Source organism: Elaeis guineensis, chromosome 2 (genome assembly GCF_000442705.2).
Source record: "Elaeis guineensis isolate ETL-2024a chromosome 2, EG11, whole genome shotgun sequence".
Classification (NCBI taxonomy): domain Eukaryota; kingdom Viridiplantae; phylum Streptophyta; class Magnoliopsida; order Arecales; family Arecaceae; genus Elaeis; species Elaeis guineensis.
In genome coordinates this window covers 17829839-17849932 of record NC_025994.2, presented here as the reverse complement: position 1 = coordinate 17849932, position 20094 = coordinate 17829839, and the positions used below count along the sequence as shown (strand labels likewise).

General features: G+C 38.6%; 2 protein-coding genes across 9 annotated transcripts in view; both read right to left on the bottom strand.

Moving 5' to 3' along the window:
• Positions 1-104: 104 nt before the first annotated feature.
• LOC140850977 (uncharacterized) lies at positions 105-15712 on the bottom strand. Of its 6 annotated transcripts, none has more exons than XM_073251639.1 (10): positions 15461-15595; positions 15249-15365; positions 8795-9044; positions 7140-7263; positions 6392-6738; positions 4485-6264; positions 3259-3297; positions 2918-3174; positions 946-1039; positions 105-404 (listed from the first exon to the last, which is right to left on the bottom strand). In XM_073251639.1, exons 3-9 carry the CDS (start codon positions 9005-9007, stop codon positions 968-970), a joined length of 2832 nt encoding a protein of 943 aa, XP_073107740.1. In that variant the 5' UTR covers positions 9008-9044; positions 15249-15365; positions 15461-15595; the 3' UTR covers positions 105-404; positions 946-967. The 6 variants fall into 6 exon arrangements, with proteins under 6 accessions (XP_073107740.1, XP_073107739.1, XP_073107735.1 ...); XM_073251638.1 differs by having other exon boundaries at positions 15264-15365; XM_073251634.1 differs by lacking the exon at positions 15249-15365 and having other exon boundaries at positions 15461-15712.
• A 1343-nt stretch (positions 15713-17055) lies between these two features.
• The window catches only part of LOC105059328 (CBL-interacting protein kinase 23), a 6262-nt gene continuing 3223 nt past the window's right edge, over positions 17056-20094 (bottom strand). The window contains exons 5-15 of one of the 3 annotated variants that reach the window (XM_073251632.1): positions 20086-20094; positions 19714-19767; positions 19475-19600; positions 19247-19336; positions 18977-19096; positions 18770-18886; positions 18650-18664; positions 18163-18279; positions 17846-17902; positions 17425-17499; positions 17056-17323 (exon numbers count right to left, since the gene is read on the bottom strand). The exon at positions 20086-20094 is cut by the window's right edge and continues 72 nt beyond it. In XM_073251632.1, the coding sequence (XP_073107733.1) occupies positions 17243-17323; positions 17425-17499; positions 17846-17902; positions 18163-18279; positions 18650-18664; positions 18770-18886; positions 18977-19096; positions 19247-19336; positions 19475-19600; positions 19714-19767; positions 20086-20094 (861 nt within the window). In that variant the 3' untranslated portion in view covers positions 17056-17242. Of the gene's footprint in view, positions 17324-17424; positions 17500-17845; positions 17903-18162; positions 18280-18649; positions 18700-18769; positions 18887-18976; positions 19097-19246; positions 19337-19474; positions 19601-19713; positions 19768-20085 lie in introns of those variants that run through there. The other 2 variants (XM_029261288.2, XM_073251633.1) reach the window with 2 other exon arrangements.

Genomic DNA, 20094 nt, shown 5'->3' with positions numbered 1-20094 from the left:
CCAGTGCCAATTCTTGGGGGATAAGATAAATTTCCAAATAGTTTATATGAAAGTAGTCCGGTAGAATGAATCATCATCAAGCACATGGATGACAACATCAGAAATGCAGAAACTGAACCATACATATATATGAAATGGGAACTGGGAGCAAGAACAAGAGTGACTTGCGTTAGATTCTTCAAAAGATAATTGGCCTTGGCCTCTAGATCGAACTGGTTTACAACACAATCGGATGTATCTGAGTCATAGCCCTGAAAAGACGCAGGGAGTTATTAAGGATACACAATACGGTCAGTTCAACTGGCAAAGAGCCTTTTAACATGTCTAAAAACAAATGCGGTGCTTTCTTCCCTCATCAGATAGAAGTCACATGCTCTCCTCCTTCCTGCAGCTGCCCAGCTGACCTGGCCGGATCATAAGACGTTAGTGTAATCCACCCAGTCATTTCTTCCTCATACAAAGATAGATCCATAACATCTGTACAAACAATGCATGCTCAAAGTACTCATCAAAAACCACACAGGTCCATACATGTGACTGGAGAGTCCATGTTTTGGATGATTTTTTTTGGACATGTGAACCTGTGTATGGCATTTGGTATGGGTTCACCCTCAACACTGCACAGCTTGATGCCCGGGATACAATTGATAATAAAGGGAGAAGATGTGTCCAACTATGAGTGAACATAGACGCTTCTGAGCAAGATATCCTATATAAGACTGGTAGATTGAAAGTAATATACAATTACAGGTTAGCATGCCTGAAGCGAACTAATTGCCATAAGGGATACTTGGTCATTTGTCCGGCCAACATTGGAAAATGGAACGACACTTATAAGAATGAAAATTGTAACATCTTCCAGAAAGTTCATTTCTTTCTTAATCTAAGCAAGAAGTGCTGATCATGTAATTTGCAGGTAAAGAAAATTAAAATTTGCACACATACCTAGTGCTTAATTAAATTCCGATCAGTGTTTTCCCTGGCTTTTACCCACAGGATGGCATGTCAAAGGTTTCTGGCTTGGAGTTGCATGATCATCCTGTTCACATGGAAACGCTCACATGAAGAGTTATGAGTACAGATCATTGGGCACCACCAAATGCTTTACAAAAATATCATGTAAAAGACAAAAAAAAAAAAAGAAGATAAAATCCATTATGTCCAAATGTCATTATAGCATCACAAAAGTTATAACATAAATCCTTTTTGATACCTAATATTGAGGAAAAGGTGCTCGGGTACAAAGTGGATATATCGCAACATCTGTCTCATTTTGCTCCCTTCCCTGTCTAGGACCCTTTTATAGGAAATCGTGGTTCCCAGTCCTTATTTCTCTTTTAGGGACTGTTTGTCTGAATGGGTTGAAAGTCCCATTGGATCATTGGAATGGGCCAATATAACCAGTTAGAAATAGGCTTACATAGACTGGGCTAGACCATATCCATAAGCAACCCGGACTCTCTGGGATTTTCAACACTTTCATCCGAACAGGCCCTTGGTAAAATGTAAAATCAATCCTTACTCTGACTAGATTGTCTTCATAGAAATAGTACTACCTGGAGAAAGCTACAGATACCTACAACAGTAAATCAGCCAACATGAAGAAACAAACTGAAAACTGAGAAGTTGACCATATAATCAGTGAGAATATCAGACGGCTGTCCCAAAAATTTTCTGTACGTAGCTAGGTGATAGTTACTGCATGCCAGAAACATGATGGTCTGGGTTGACATAGTGAATATTGTTATGGTGGTATGCCGAAACATGGCAACCACTTCCACGCAACCAGTGCATTGGCACTACTTTCTTAATTCACACCATTTCTAACTTCTCCCTAGCACGATTGGAAGTTTGTTCATGCAATAAACAATATACTAGATGTAATTCCATAAGATCATATCACCATAAATCATCACATGAGCATGCTGTTTCACATGGGTAAAGCAACATTTGGAGTAATATATTATGAAACACAACCATGTTTATACATTAACAACAAATTATAAATTTTAAGATACTTAAAATACCGACCGATAACTAAGGAGACTAGTAAAAGATGAACAAACCATACATAAGTAAAGCTACATACTTAAGATACTGCAACAAATATTATTAAAATATGAAGATACCAAATGAATAAATCTTATTATATGAAGCTTCAAGTATCACCAATCAATAATGTAAAAGAGAACAAATAAACATTGTACAATAATATTTTCAAATGTACATGTCAATATACCAATTCTATAATTTGTTTTCCCGCTTGACACTCAATACACTTACTAAATTATTTTCCTCTTTCAAACCTTCATTCCATTTTCTAATCACATTAACAACACATGAAAATCAACAAATACATATTTTTGTCTAAATGTAGATAAATCTATGTGCTGATGACATATATGAACTTCCTTACATATATGCATGACCAACATGTTTGATTGTAAGATCATGACTCCGAAACTAGATTATACACCTAAAAGGAGGCCAAAGTAAGGTCAAGATGCCAAAAAGGTTAAAAAAGAGGGCCTTTTGTGGTCCTTATCAGTTATCAGTTCATATCAGACTGAGAAGAACCAACATGGACCGGCAGAGATTAATATGCATGAAATGGCAGTATGCACTATACAGTATGAACAAACACCTTAAATCGTTTGTGTGTGTGTGTGTGGGCATGTGAATGGGTGGGAGTGGAAAAAGGTAACAGCAAGTGTTTACCAACATCAGCTTGACAAGCAAGTGGTCTACACGATTGTTGCCTGCTTTCTTTTTAAACTAAATTAGTAATAATGAAAAAAAATCACCATCTTTTCAACTAAAAAAGGTTAACAGATGTTTGCAAAACCAATCAATCATTAAAATCTAAATTCTAAAAGTCTTTCTGGGAACAAGAAATAAGCAGATAGCCAGAATTTACCTTATACAAAGAAGCTGCAGACTCGGACTGCATTGTTTGATTAGGAACATGCCCAAGGGATTGAAAAGTATCTAAAGCATCCAGACTAAGCTGCCAACCACAAAGAGCTACAGTACTGCTGGAACTTGAACCACTGTCACTTTCACAACCAGCGGCTGCAACATTTCCATTTACCCAAGGACAATAACTGTTATGATGCTTAATTGGATCAAATTCTCCAGCTTCTGCTTCATAATCATTTTCTCCATTTGCTGTTCCTAGAAAACAAATAGCGGTATATTTATATGCACTGTGATCAGAAGAGAAAGTCAATCATCATGAATAAAATAGTGACAACTAACCAAGAAAAACCCTTGTTCTTGAACACTGGACCACCACATCTTCATAAACAGCCATACATTATCGCAAGATGTGGGCAATAGATATGATAGAAAGCCACAAGATAATTTCACATGCAAGCATCACCTTAATTGACTTACAGTAATACATAAAAAAATTCATAGATATTTCACATCTGACATGGAGAATGTAAATTCTTTGCAGCTACACAAGTATCTACAGGAGTTCTTTTAGCATTAGCCACAACTCATTTATAGCCAATATTAAGGTAATTCATAAGGGACATCTAAACAGTGATGTTTCCAGATCACTTAAAAACATTCCCTTCCATTAGAAAATCAAGCTTGAATTGAAGACATGATAAAAAGGAAGATGAGGAAAGTCTTCTATGGTGATGATAAAGAACCAAGCATGTTCTTTAAGTGGCAATACCTCTAATAACACCAAAATGTAATCCAAATCCTTCATGCATGGTAGGTAAACTACAAACATAGAATAGCAGATGAAGACAAGAGTGGCATACATTAATGAAATCACCAGCATAGCCTCTCCACATAGGAAGAGGGGGAAAGAAAAGAAACATAACATGTACACAACATATGGTTCAGAGACAATAGACTGACCATACAAACTTAAAGTTGAGATTATGGACAGATCTAATGGTGGTTAAAAGTGATAAGCCCAATCAACACAAACTAGGATAAACAATCAAGGAACTATGGAGAGTCACCATATCTAATTATATCACAATGATGGAATCGAGCTCATGGGGATGTCATTTTTCTAAAAGAAATTGCCATTAGTTTTTTCAGGAAAACATTCTAATGGCATGTTATTGTAAGGGAATAGAGCCCAACTGCTTAGTATCTCCAATAATTCATACTTATCCCTCGTTCATCTTAATTCCTTACAAACTGTCCTTCCAACCCTTTTAGCATTATTATTGTTAATCTCAAGTGTATTGTTTCCCTTTTAAATGTGCATTTATATGCATGTACTTATCCCAACATTCACATGTTGGAACCTGCTTATGATATTGATCCTAGCTAAGTCAAATAGTCATATATTCGAACTTTGCCTATGACATCAACCAAAGCCAATATTTTGTGCATACCACGCCAAAGTAGACATGTTAACAAAATATCCATATAAAAACTTCTACTGACAGTTAAAGAGAGCTTAAAATGTTTATGCAGAGAAGATGACAAAAAAGAGAAGATAAAAGTACCCATCCCATTTTCAGGAACATATCCTGATCCCAGGAGTGTAAGATCATCAGTGGCAGATGCCTTGCCAGTCTGAGTCACCTCCTCTTTGGATGCTTCATAATTGGAATATATGATTGCATTACAAGAAAGTGAAGGATGGGCGCTGCTGTCCTGACCCAAGGTATTGCTAATCTTCTTCCCACTTTCAACAGAATCAGATTTTGTTGAACCATAAAATTTTGACCCACTATCTGCTCTTCCTACTGATCGAGATATCATTTCTTGACTATCACCATGAGGATCCTCTCTACCAGCTTCTTCTGGAGCAAACCCATCCATTAGTCCAGGTCCTGGAGCTGATTCACCAGTCTGTCTCAGATGCTCGGTGACTTCAGTGATTGGTTCTGCATCATCAACGAAGCTATCTGCTCTATGCACAGAAGTATCAGCTCCATGGATTTCAGCTTCATGACTTGCACCCATACCAACACTCCCTCCACTAATTCCTAAACTAAATCTGTCCCTAGCATAAGCTGTGACTGTTTCGGCATTTAGAATTTCTTCCCCATCATTTGTGCTGCTGCCTCCCATTTCTCTGGCAACACTTCCAGCAGCACGTTGTACACAAGTGCTTTGCTGTGCTTGATTGCTGTAATTTAAATCCAGTGCCTCTTCCATGTCAAGGTTCCTCTGCATGCTTGGAGAGGGAAATTGAACAGCATCAAGATCTCCAGGATAATTCTCGACACTTTCCATAGAATACTCCTCGGGGGTATGATAAATCGTATCCATTGCAATAACAGAGGATGCCCGAGCAGAATCTCTTGTGGATGGGACGCCAGCAGCTGCATCACTCCCTTCTTTAAAGGAATAAACTTTATTGACATCTATATCTATATCAAAGCATAAATTAAGATGAGGACCAGCACCAGAGGAATCTATTTTGCATGATGGATGGTATGTATCAAAGATATCAAACCCACGAGCACGTTTGTGGGGGCCATCTGAATCCTGTGCACCATCACCAACTTCATCACCAGCATGGTTAATAACAGTCCCTTCAATGCTATCAGCCTGTTGAATCCTGTCCTGGGGCCTGTCACCTGTGCTTCCACCTTCCTCCAGGCAACGCTTCCTAGTGCTTGGACCCCGTGACTCATGTGAAGCTGCATGGCCACCAACCTCACTTCCAGTAGGCCTGCCAATCATTAGATCTCTCCCCATTCCACCATCATCAAAATGTTGCGATTTTGCTGGCATGCCAGATTGAATAGATGGTAATCCTCCAGCCATTGTGAGGTTCAAATCCATGCCAGCATTTGATAGTGATTTCCCCTCATCAGTTGTTGCTGCTTCATCACAACCCTCTATCTGTTCCTTCTCTATATCCTCAGCAGCAGCCCATCCATTGATTGCACTGGCTGCACTAACTCCACGTGTCGATGCCATTTTTTTGCCCACATCTGGAGTATCAGCATTGGGGCCAAAACATGTAGGACGAGGCACCATGCGGAAATCCTGGATTTTGACAGTAGCCCCACATAAGCTACAATCTAGTAATGGAGATCTCATGTTGCACCTAGATTGTTTAACAGTCTTCAACTTCTTTCCAGCATCTTTCTTTACTGAGACAGAGAACGCATTCTTACCAAGTTGGGGAAAGTGAGAATGATGAAATTCATCTTCAGTTGGATCAACTGAGCATGCATTTCTAGCAGAATGAGCTGAATTCTCTTCACAGTCTTGAACGTTTGGAAGCCATCTAGGCTCCCATCCACACAGGCTTATAAGCTTCTGTGCCTACTTAAAATTAAATGAAGGTTAAGTAAATGCAAACAAGTAAAAAGCCACAAGTCCAGATCAAACAATGAAGAAATGATTGATAATAGCAAATTGTAAAATATCAAGAAATGATAGAAGAGCATACATGAGAATGGCTCCAAAAGGCATCATGTCGAGGGATTTCTAATCCTGGCGCACTATCTGCTTTACAGGCTAATTCCCCAGATAAAAATGTATGTGGTTGTGACAGAAGGCGATCAATTTGACTGCTCCTTGTGAACCTCATGGTCTCAACAGCAGATGAAGTTATTACCGGAAGGGAGTGAAATTGCAAAAGCCCATCACACCGATCTTTATAACCCCCAATAAGCGCCGATGGAGGAGTTGGAGGGAACTGCACCAAGCTGTTAGCACAGGAATTGCCTCTCCAAGGACAAGTACCTTTGTGACCTGCATCAAGCTGTTCTGCAAATGCTTCCCCAGCGTGATCAACTATAAATAGCATAACAAGACAGCATTAGCAAGTTGGCAAGGCTGCCCAAAAAAAGATGGCAAGGAAGCCAAAGAAGAAAAATTGGCTAGCATTTTGCTACTAAAATAGAGCACAAATGCAGAGGTCCGTCCTAAATGCGGCCTATTAAGAATTGATAAGGCACCAATAATATTAGATGACAAATTGCTTCATAAATATATATTCAACAACAAAAAAAGATGTTGAACAAGCTGTTCTGACTTAAAATTCTTGATTTCACATTAGTTAAAGATACAACCTTATGATCAGAAACTGTAACATAACTAGATCAGTAAATGAAAACCACATATCTCTTTCACAACCTGGTAAAAGTAGCTGGGGTAAATTATGATAAAGATTTAGCACCATCCTACAATCATACCTTCACAAGGTGTCCAGGATGCTAATGCATTAAATGTGAGCTGCATGCCACATGATTCACATTCAATTCTGTCCATATCAGTGTTCATCCAACCTCTTCGAGCACAAGCCAACGAGCTGGCAGCCTGAAAGTTTTAAAGACCTTCCAATAAAAAAACAAAAAAAGACAACATACTTATAACAAGAATACTAGCATGGATATACATAAGACATAGATCTAGGTAAACAAACTGCTGCTGAAGATGATGAGGCATGGAACTCCAAACTGTCCCGAATCGAACAGTTCAAGACGTTTCAAGCCATCCTGATAGCAAACCAGGACGGTTCGGCCAAGCAAAACATCACACCGGAGGAGGGAGAGGAAAAGAGAGGAAGAGAGAGAGGTGAAGGAGAGAGTGCACGACGCCGCTGGAGGCCGGCGATGGCCTGCTGAGGTCGCCGGTGGGCCGCGGAGGCCTCTACAGCTCTCCATCGCACGATAAGACTTTTAATTGAGAGACAAAGAGGGAGAGGGGGAGCGACAGTACCGGAGGAAGACGCAGCCGACAGAGATGCTGCCGGAGGGTGCCAGGCGGCCATGATGGCCACCGGACAACCAAAAATGGACGAGCGGAGCCGCGGAACAAGGGCAACCGCCCTTGTTCATTCATCGTCATTTTTTTTTAAAAACAACAATGAATAGTAAAGCTGGTAATTGGTTTGCCGGCTTCACTATTTCAGAATTTTTTAAAAAAATCTTAGAAATAGTGAAGCCAACAATGGGTGTGCCGGCTTCATTTAAGTGAAGCCGCAAATCAATTGCCAGCTTCACTGTAGTTGGATTTTTTATAAAAAAAATTAGTGAAATAGGGGCTATCGCCACTGTTTCATGCTCACGACACTGCAGGTCATGATCACTCCATCCAGCGACCTGTCAGAGGCCCTCCAGGGACATCTCCGACGACTTCCCCTGCCTCCTTTTCTTTCCCTCCCCCCTCTCTCTATCTCTCTCTTGGCCAAGGATTGGCGGAGGAAGCGGAGGCCTTGACGGCCCTCCGAGCACACCGATAGCCCGCCTGTGGCCACCGCCAGCATCTCCTCCGACCACCCCCTCCCTCCCCCTCCCATTTTTCTCTCTTTTCGTCCTCCCGGTTCCCTTCTTCTCCTCATGTCTGTTCGCGCCGATCCGATCCAGTATGGACCTGTACCAAGCCATACCACCAGTCGGCCAGCACACGTCCCGATTCCGGATCCGTCGTCCTTGTGATGAGGTGTGTAAACATATTGTATCTGAATATGAAAGTCCACATGCATGAGTATAGATGAGTGTGTTCATAAAAAAAGGGCTACCATTGGTTCACAAGAAAGTTTCCATTTATATACCAATTACATGCATCGTTATGTGCATAGAAACCACATCATTGAGCACATACACATGCATAATCATATATAAGAAAACTTGTTCCTAGTAGTAGTGTCCAGGCATCATTGCAAGTAAATATCTATCAGTTTCACACTATCTAACATAAAAATATCAGCAAATGCATATTTCTAATCAAAATAGTGCTCATCAATACATGGATTAAGAAAATGAAACTTATGAAGGACATTACAGATTAGCACATATAAATTTGAAGCATACTTGAGAAGTTGGGCTAATCTTGGAAAGGTACTAACCTTTGGTTTTGCAAACCAATTTGAAGGCTTAAATGTGGCCAGACGCCGAAGTAGATCACCCCGTTCCCATGGTCTGCATGAAGGTAGTGAGGAACCCAGAGCAGAGCCACCAGCATTTGTGCTTAAAGAGGTCCGAAGGGGTTGGGGACCAAAACAGGACAAAGAAGCTGCTTTGGAACCATGTGCACTACCATGCCAATCAATGCTGGGCATATTGGTTGGAGCAGCAGCTGAGGATGCCCCAGCAGAACTGATATGCAAAAAATGTCATGCTTAGTGTGGGCAAGAAGAATAATGACATAAGTCATGTACCCAGAAAATATAACTCAAACGGAAAGATGATACATTGAGAGCTAGAATTTGACTAATGATTTTTTGTTTTATTAGCCTTTTTGTTCTTTGTGGCAGTAGAACCTACTAACCTTATTGCATCATTCACAGAGAAGGAAAGAGAAAAGAAGCGAACCAGCATGATAAAAGCAGACAATATCAATGTGCCACTCAAGAATCAGGAGGAAAATGTTTTTGTAATGAACACTTCTCTCTTGATAGTGAACAAAGATCCTTCTTAGAGTCCATAACAGATTCTGTCAGCACTCAAGAATTCAAGTTTCCGGTCAAACCAAAAGATCATATATTTTGGTTAAAACAGGTCAGGTACAATGCTCAAGTCCACTTGATAATGTGTCATCTAACTGCACTTAGGAGTCTGATATGTTTACTTGCCTCAACAAAATGTCTCATTTTAGTGGACTGCAAGAATGATTAAGACTATGCTTCAGTCAACATGCCAAACATTTAATTCAGTAACCTAATATCACATTAAAATCCATAACATGAGTAAACAACTCTCCTGGGTTAACCTGGTGCCCTTAGGGCCCTATTCTTTTGTGGGTAAATATCATGAAAAAGTTGATCCACTTTCTCATTGACTAACTTATCCATGTTCTTACGCTTTTCAAGATGAGTTACTTTTTCATGGATGATATTTATCCATTAAATGAAAAAAAATCTTACCCACATAGGGGGTGACTAAATCATTTTCCCATCAATCGAAAAAATAATCTTTTAATTTATTCCTAATATACTCTTAACCTATTAATAATAATATAATATATTATAATTATAGTATATCATAATAATAATATAATATATTACATTAATATAAGATATTAACATAATACAATATATTATATTATAATATACTATAATATATTATAATAATATAATAATATATAACAATATAATAGTATAATATATTATTATATATTACTATATTATAATATATTATAATATAATAATATTATATTATATTATATTATATATAATAATATTTATATAATCCTATAATAATATATAATAATATAATATGTTTTATATATAATAATATATACTAATATGATATAATATATTATACTATTTTATTATATATAATAATATTATATAATATATTTTTTATTATATTAATATAAGATATTAACATAATATAATATATTATAGTATATTATAATATATAATAATAATATTATCATAATATATAACAAAAAATAATATAATATATTATAATATTATAATATATTATAATATAATAATATAATATACTATAATGCAATATATCATATTATATTATTATATATAATAATATTTATATAATAAAAGGTATTATGAAAAATATGGATAGATCTTAGCAACTTACCCAGGCAACGAGTAATGCAAAAGAACATGGATAACAGATCTCCAAGCCATTTTACAATGCATAAAAGAACATGGATAAATTATTTTTCTATCTAAATGTTGCCTGAAAAATATCTATCCAAAAAAGTATAGATTCCTAGGTAAATTTTTATCCTTAAAAGAATAGGCCCTAGAGGGCAACTTGGATGAGCAGTAAAATTGTTAGCAAAAATATGATTTTATGTTGAGTTAATAAAAGCATATTCAATTAATATTTTTTAAGGTGAATCTTCTAATCCAACATTTTCGTTTGGCAAAGGCTAGACATACCACTTTAGACTAAATTATGCTTTTTAATGAAGTTGCAACTTTTCACATAAATTAACAGTGCATTAATTGTTAATTTCATACTGGATTTCAAATCCAACATGGATTGCTCCAGTTAACTTAATACTATGGCAAATGACACAAGATCTCTTAGCTGCAGGTTTCACTTCATATTGCTTTATCCTGGCTCTACAATTGCATTAGTCCTTGTAAACAACTGTATAACCAATAAACCAGCGAGCAATACAACCAGCCACATTGGAAACATGTTCAAAGGGCAATGGAAATGAACAATCAAGAATCACACATCCCCAACCAAAACAAGATGAGAACTAAACTTAAAACTATTAAACCAACAGCAGAGAACCCATTTCTCTTCATTAATTTGTCAGAACATCTAAATGAAACTTGACATGGGAACCGGCCTTCATCTGTATGCATTTGATGACATCACTGATTTCGATAAACCAACAGCAGAGAACCCATTTCTCTCAATTTGCTAGAACATCTAATGAAACTTGATGTGGGAACCAGCCTTCATCTGTATGTATTTGATTCCATCACTGATTTAGAGGTTTTAATCAAGGTTCTGGCTTTATTTATACCAGTTTAGTTTCCAAATTGGCCCAGAAACTAAATGACAGGTATTTTTGTTTGTTTTAGGGGCTGTTTGGATGCTTGCAGCTCAATCTGCACCATAGGTCTAGCTACAGGGTGGGTCAGTGCATGTATGTAGACATTCGCAACTAGATCTCCACCATAGGGAGAGCTACAGCCAGGCCTGCAGCTCAAATCCAATTTGCTGCAACTCATCTCACACTCAAATTGGGTACAAGAAGAGCTGTAAGGTCCATGCTCCCATCCCCCTCCTGACCTATAGCCTGACTCTGTGAGGTCATCTGTGCCTATGCAGATGCCTGATTTCAACCACCCCAATAGTGGCCTCACCCCATCAGGTGATGTCAAGCATGCTTCCAATCCAGGATCCTGCACCCCCTCTCCCTGCCAACTAGGCTGGAGACATCATGGTCACCCCCCTCCCCTCTCTCTCTCTCTCACTCACTTTCAAATCCATTGTCTCCTTCACAAATCCAGCATCGGCAACAGCTGCCACCATTGTTGCTATGGTTGCCTTGGCCCCTTTCTACTTGCAACTATGAGATTTTCTCTGAACTTCACATTCTTTGCTGCCCTCTATCTATTGACCCTCCCTTGACCTCTATGTTCTAGGCTACGCTCAGCACCTCCCCAGCCTCTTGGCCACCACTCGTGCACCAATGCTAGCTAGAGACTAGGCTTCCTGCTTCACCACCCCCACCCTAAAACCCTCGCATCCCCCCTTGTTAGCGATGGAGGAGACCTCTACTACCACTCCTCCTCTCCCCAATCTCTTCTCCTTACCTCTCTCCTCCATTGCCCACCTTGCTAGAGGATGCCTCCACTCTGCCCCACCTCCCACGTCTCCCCCATCCCCATTCACCTTGCCCACCAAACAAGGGAGATGGAGCCCTTGCAGGCTGAGCACCAGCAACTAAAGCTGTATTGGAGGTTGGAGTGCAGCGCCACCAACACAGGTTCAATTTTTAGGAGAAGCACCATTAGCTAGCCATCCCTCTTCATCTCCCCCTATGCCCCTCCCCTCTCTCTCTTCCCCTACCCTCTCCTCTCCAATTGACCACCTCTCAATTTCTCTCTGGGTGGTTCAGGTTAGGTGGTGTTCGGTCAAGCTTGCTCGGTGGGTCAAGTTTTGGCCAGACCCTTAACCATCCTGATTTGTCTCTGGGGCCTTCATTTTTTTCGCCAAGCCAAGCTCAGGCCTTGGAATTTAGGCATGCGACCTGGTCATGCTAGGCTTGGAAATACTCCCTTGATGGTAAGTCTAGGCTCTACTTGGTCGACAAATGCTAGGTCTACTTAAAACATCCAACCAACCTAGGTCTAAAGTATGAAGTATACCACATTCAACTATTTCTTATTTATCATAACTATGACCATAATTTTGATAATAAGTAGAGAAAAATATCTCATTAACTCCACTTACATCCCCACTAACCTTATGAACCTAATATCGACTCTCTTTTATCACTTTCTCCTAATGCTCTATTCAAATTTATCCCAAGTACTGATAGGGAAACAAAGTATTTCTTCTTACACCAAGTCCTTCACATCCCAATATCTTCTCATCATATTCCTAGAATTAATCCTGTCATCAAGGGTGCATAGACTCCAACAGATGCATATGACAACTCTCCTTCAAAGATTGACAGACATTATCCAAAAGATAGTTTAACATCTCCTACTATGTATGATAGGAGTAGTGATATACACATGTACATATATGTACATACATATATGTACCAAATGAAATTAGCATTCCAGAGCTATATGCATTATACATACAGGAAAGAAATAAGAATTGTTTTATTGGTGTGTTTTGAGGAGTTGGCAAAATGTTGCTTTACATCCTTTTTTACATAATCATCAATTTAAGGGTGATTATGGTATAGAACTTTCTTCATCTATGCCAAACAACAGATTGGTAAGCACCAAACCCCCCACATCAAGGTTTAAAGTTTCAGCTCAAAAAGATTGGTTTCAGCTTGGCTCCCTTTTTTGGATATCAAGTGATGTTGGCCAGTTCCTTGATCAAACTAACCACTATATAAAGATCGAGGCTGCTTAAGAGAGGCCCTTAACAGAAGTTTATAAAGATTATTGTAAACAAGTAAATACACGACATCATCATCTAAAACAATAACATCTTGTTTCTTATATAAAATAAATGCATGCACTATAGCTACATGTGTCAAGTGAAATAATCACTTTACATTAAAATATGAGAAAATATGCCCTCCTTCTATATGTTTAAAAGTTCATATGATAGTGATGAAGAAAAGACTAATGCACCAGGCAATTGAATTTTTTTACAGTTACTAAATGCAATGAATTTGCAATCATGCAAAGTTCAATAAGTAAATAATATATAAGTTGACAATGTGAGTATGCTTTATGATTCTCACTTATACACAATACATGTTACAATTCTAATGCATATACAGTGTTAATTTCAGCCTAAAACTAATAAAAATATACAAATAAACATATATATCATAGATACACTAAACTTTGTATAAGAACTTCAATTGGCTCTTTTACTTTTCTTCAAATTTTCCATTCTTTCAATATTCCTTTTTTCTTTGACTAGAGCTCCAAAACTTGGAGCAATACTGCCAAGACTAAAACTCCGCATTATCCAACAAGCTTCAGTGGAGCCACATTATTCATAATGCACCCTCATCACTTTATATGTCATCAAACTATTTTATGTTAAATAGAAAATTTTGAGCCTTTGTAACAACCATTCTACTTAAGCCTTATTCAAGCTCAGAATCTGCAACACGATTTCCACAAAGAATGGTCACTTTGAATGGGCACAGAGTTGCAGGCATTTTGATGTATCAACATAATATAAGTTGTTTGCATTTGCTAGTTCATATGATTCATTGAGGGGCAGCAGTGAACTTCTGACTAACTAGAGCAGGTTACGAGCTATTTTTAGCATCTAACCTGATTTATAGCAGGATGAAAAATTATCTTTTTTTTTAAAAAAAAAAAAAAAGGAGAGAAAGGATGAAGCCAAACTCAAACCTATACTTTATCAAGAGAATGCAACATTTAAGAAAAGGAAAAGGACATAAAAACCCCTCAGCTCAAGGAAAAAAAGAAATGAAGCAGAAAAACGGACAACTTAAGGAGCATCTCAGTGAAAAAATATCAAGGAGAGAGACAAGGAATAAAACTTAACGGCACTTTATTGGGAGCCAAATCAGTCAAGTCAACCCTAAGAAACTAAATCCTTAGCAGCATAACCCAATTCTTTCGCAGCTGCCATTAACAACTTACATAGACAAAGAAAATCAATACCACAGTTCAGAACTCAGTTTCTAGCTATAACAATGCTTTCATTGAATATATCACTGGAATGTAGAAGCTTTTTACCATAGAAAGACTTCCCATAAAAAACGCAGTTAATCTAAATAAAGAAAGCCCTGAAATCCCGCATTTCCATTAAAGAAGCTATTTATTATAAAATTGCATTGGCATCTCCAATCCAAACCAAATACATTAGTTTATCTGATGAAACTCCACGCAACCCGTAGCAGCCACAATACACCAATAGCATAACTCATAAACGCATACTCCCTGATCCCCCCATCCAAATTAACAGTAACTACCAGAAAAAAAAAAGGGGGGGGGGGGGGGGGGAGGGGGGAACTTTTTGCACTTAATATCTCAAGTATCACGCAATTTTGAATCACTTCCCGTTAAGCCACTTACAAACTTCTCCAGCAAACCGACCTAAATTCTAGGGCTTCTCAAATCCAACAACAAAAATTGCTTCAAAAAGTCAAACCAAGCACACATAAACGCATCAAGACTCAGTACCAGCTACCTCTAACCTAGCTACCTCCAATTCTAGGGCTTTGGGGCGGGAAAACGGCAAAAACCGAGGTATCCTGCGACGGAACACGTCTTGAGGCTAGACACCCGAGATTGAGGCAAGGAGAAGCTGAGATCAAACAGCAATTCCACAAGAATCAAGAAAGCGCCTCAAAAAGAACGCCAGAGAGAGAGAGTGAGAGAGAGAGGGAGAGCTGGTGTCACCTCGCGGCTGGAGTTGGAGGAGGAGAAGAAGACCTGGCGAGCGCGAAGGGATCCATCGTCCCCGAGCTTATGACCTCCTCTTTCATCCCGCCCTCTCCCTCTCCCTCTCCCTCTCCGTCCTTCCCAACCTTTCTCTCTCTCGGCATTAGGGAAAGGAAAAATAAAATAACACAAAATAAAATCCCTCCCAGCGCTCCCCTTGGGTCACCTGATCACGTACAGCGCTGGGGAGACTGATGCCGTGCCCGCCGCATCTCTTCGCGATCTCCACCGTCCAAGTTTGGCGTCGTCGACCCGCAATGATCCAGCGAACAGGGAAATAGACGGCCGTAATCGCCCAGTTATTAGCTGGTCCCGTCTGATAGACTCTGGATGGTTGGGATGGATAGTCTTTGGGATCAGACGGTCTTAAAAGAATGTTCGAGATGTTGGGGACCATTGGACGGATGAAACCGAGAGCATCCCCAGAAGTACAATTTACTTCTTTTGATATGTTGATCATGGTCGACATTATGAATTAAAGTAACACCCATCCCAAACGATAGTCTCACTAACCTAATCTGCCACATATTTAGCTTCCCCACGGACAAGCTGAAAGCCTGTTGATATAAATGTTCATGCAAAAAATGGAACAAGAGCTTGGTGGTCACTCTCAGCTGCGAGCTTCAGCAGAAGGTGGTGTTCGAACATAAGCCGGTGAAGCTTTAATGAAAGCAGGACTCCCCATGTGATCTCAGACCATGGTGGCAATAATACGTGTCAGGAGCAAGTAGGACCATTAGGGTTTCAGTTTAATTACCATATATGGCGGGGAATATTATTATGTAACAGTTGCTCATGAACCCTAATCATAATTCTAATCCAACGCAACAATATATAATAGAAAAATCTGAAATACTCAACAAAAAAAATGCATGCATTTTCTATCCAACATACTGTTTGTACCGCATTCATGCTCAAACTGACATATAGGAGACGTGTAAGCGATACGGTAGAGTGAGATAGACAAATTAGGGATCAGAAATATCCAAGGAACTAAAGCTCAATGGGCACCCTACGAAGCTTCATTATGGTTCTAATTCCCCCTCAGCTCTCACAACTTTAGAGTGAGGCATAGGGTTTTGGATCAGACGGTACATGACCAATATTGATAAATTTACCATGTATCAATAGGGTGCAGTACTATACCGACCTAGTACCTTAATCGGCACAGATTTAGGAAACCTTGCTCAAAAGCTAGAGCCATTGTATCATATTACATCAATCAGTGAACTTATAAGTCCAGTATCTGATGAATTAATTATCAAAATACACATTTTTACGCCACTCGTACTCCAGAAAGAGAACCAAAAAACTATGGAACATGCATTGCCAGAGTTGACAACATTAGCCATCAAAACAACATTACTTTGTGAGGCTGAGATTGAAATAAAAAGGGGTTGAAAAGCCTGAACGTAGAAAAGCTTTGTGAGAAGTCAGCCCTGGTCTAGTTGCATGTTCCACCTCTTTCATTACCTTCTCTTCCTTAACTTCCATGGCTGCCTTTTCTTTTTGTTGCCCATCTGAATGACAGTGACTTTACAAACAACATCTAGTGATGCTGTAAAAGTATGAATCATTTATTGCATACCCGAACATCCAGTAGAAATTCTAAATGGTCACAGTAATGGACCAGGTAACTATAATGCAGCAACGTTGCGTCTACCAACATAACACAGACCAAGGTCCAAGATGCATTTAACGGTCTTCAGTCACTATAATTACATCACTTAACTTGCAAATCTAATTTTCATTAGTTCCGCCAGCTTCATCTTGTGACTTCCATACAATATCTTTCAGGCCTGTTGAGAGGTTCTTGTAAACCTGGGCAACAAGAAAAAATGTCACTAAAGTAGATCAAACAATGTCTCAAAAAAATCCAAATACGAAGTAAAAAACCTAACTAGTACAATTCTTCCACTTACTTTGTGAAATTCGAAGGTATCACCCTTAGACTTACGAAGCTCCACCATGTATAATGAGGGTGCTACTTCAAAAACCTTTAGGAGAAAAAGGAAGGAACAATTTCAAGCTTTATTTGACATATCATTGAAAATGAATGATTAACAGTAATTAGTACAGAGGTTGACTCCACTGGCCCATAAGTGGAATATATTTCTGTCCACACTTGGCTGCCGCCAAACTGCCCTGAGATGCATGCTAGGCACCTAAAGATGAGTGCTGGCTACATTTAGGGACTTGGATGCATCCAGGGCTGTTTGACGTGCATCTCAAAGCTTGATGAATGGCATCTGCGGCTTTAATTGGTGAAAACTTGTGCTCTCAGTGACCAGCAGATGCAACCCCCAACCCAAAGAACATAAACAAATGATCAACGATCAGAACCTCTGTTGTAATGGCTAAATGACCTTTCCTTCCACTTTTCTCCCCTTTCAGCTTTAACTGGTACAAATGAAGATCGCATTTATAATTAGATAGCAAAAATGAGTGATGAGTGCAAAAAATGATGAGTGAAAAATATAAGAAACAGATGAAAGCAGTGAAGATGCTACCATCAAGTTCAATGGGTCAGCTATCAAAAAACAAAAAAAACAAACAAACAAATTGCTGATCCTCATGTAAATTTGAACTGAGTTTTTACTAATGAGGTAATTCTTTCTAGAATAGAAGGCCAAGCAAGCACATGATCGTGGAAAGCAGACCTTGTAATTTTGCTTCTCTACATTGAATCCCAGAGGCGTGGCTGCTTGCTCAATTTTTGAAAGTATCTCATTTGCAGGAAGTTTTGATGCAAACCTTGATTCCCGTTTCACAATGCCCTGTTCAACATTCTTACAATAAGGCTGCATATTTTACAAGCAAGGGAGAAACACAGAAACAGAGAGAGGAGAGGGGAGGGGGGGGGGGGTGTGGTGTATTGACAAGCATATGGATCATTTCTTTGGTAATCAATCTGCAACTGTACAAATTTATAACTACATGAACAACACAATTCACTAAGCTGATAGTACCAAATATGACACCCATAGGAACGAAGCACAAATTTAACTACTAAGAATTTAAAGTGGCATAACACATGAATGCACTCACTTCAACAAGCACTGAGGAGAAATATAGAAGAACAAACCAACAAAAACCTCTCTTCTCTCATTTCATATGCTGCAGAAGACTAAGACCAAAAAGAAATACCTGAAAGTTCAGAGTCTGAAGCCCAGAGAGTTCATGGAGAAAAGTAGTTTCTTGAACAGGAAAACAAACAATCCTGAATCAATTGAGAAAGAAAATATAAAATTAACCAAAAAAAATTACCATTTGCTTCTCAAAAAGGATGCCAAGATTGAGACCCTGAGATGTCGAAATAAGCTCAAAAGCATTCATTGTGGCTGGCCTTTCATCTCGTTTCTCAACAACAAGATTTGCGGAGTCCTGCACATAGAAGAACAAAGTTGAAAAAGAAAAATGGCAAACTTACACATTTCAGGAATTTCATGTCAGAGGAACATGACCAAAACCTACCCCAGATCCATTGAAAATTGCATCCACATCACCAAGATCAACATCTGGTGTCTCAAACCTTGGTGGCTGATATCCTTTCTTAAACCACTCATTCTCAATGACTTGAGCAATTGTAATGCGCTGCAAAGAGCCTAAATTGCATCAGGCAGATGTAATTATAAAATTTGACATAATAGGTTTCACATGTATGCCATTTACAATGAGAAGCAGCCCAAGCATATGAATTCCACGCTAGAAAGCTGAACATGGCATTTGAGCAACATGACTTACAGTTGCAGGATTGGGATCCAAAATCCTCTTGATAAGTTTCTTTACACTTGTAGACAACCAAGAAGGACAAGTAAATTCTGCTTTAAAGATCTGCAACCACCCTCCAAACAAGTCAGATATGAACTTTACAGTAATGGATCAGCATAAGCATAATTAGTTAACCAGTATCTCAACATAATATTTCTGTATTGAAAAAAAAAAAAAAACATTTAGGTATCAAAAGCTCACCTTTTTATATAAAGACATAAGGTTGGAATCTTCAAAAGGCAGGTAACCTGCCATTAGGACAAAAAGAATGACTCCACAGGACCAAAGATCTGCTTTGGCCCCATCATAACCTTTGTTGTTAATCACCTAAGGAAGGTTGATCCAATATCAGAAAAAAATAATGAAGCATAAAAATGGCCAAGGATGATGAAAATTAACAAGTTTGTAAATCTCCGCTTCATGCCAAGTTTGATTTAGACCTCAGGAGCAACGTAATTTGGAGTCCCACATGTTGTGTGAAGCAATCCATCCTCCTGCAGTAGAAAGGTTCAGGAAGGGTTTAATATTCACATGTCTAAGTTCTTCTATGAAAGATCTAGTAAAATTGTTCTTTTGCTCGAGTTGCTGCATTTCAAGTACACAAAAACATCACATAGTTACAAAGAGAATCATAAAGTTTATACTTTATACTATCTTGTGATAAATGCCCATCACAGATATGAGAAATTAACAACACATTCTTCCCAGAATATGAAAAGAGAAAACAGAAACAAAAGGAATTTGTGATCTCAAACAAATTGTATAGGTTGATATTGACAAAACAATGCTCAAATAAAGAATTCTTAACTTACACGAAATTG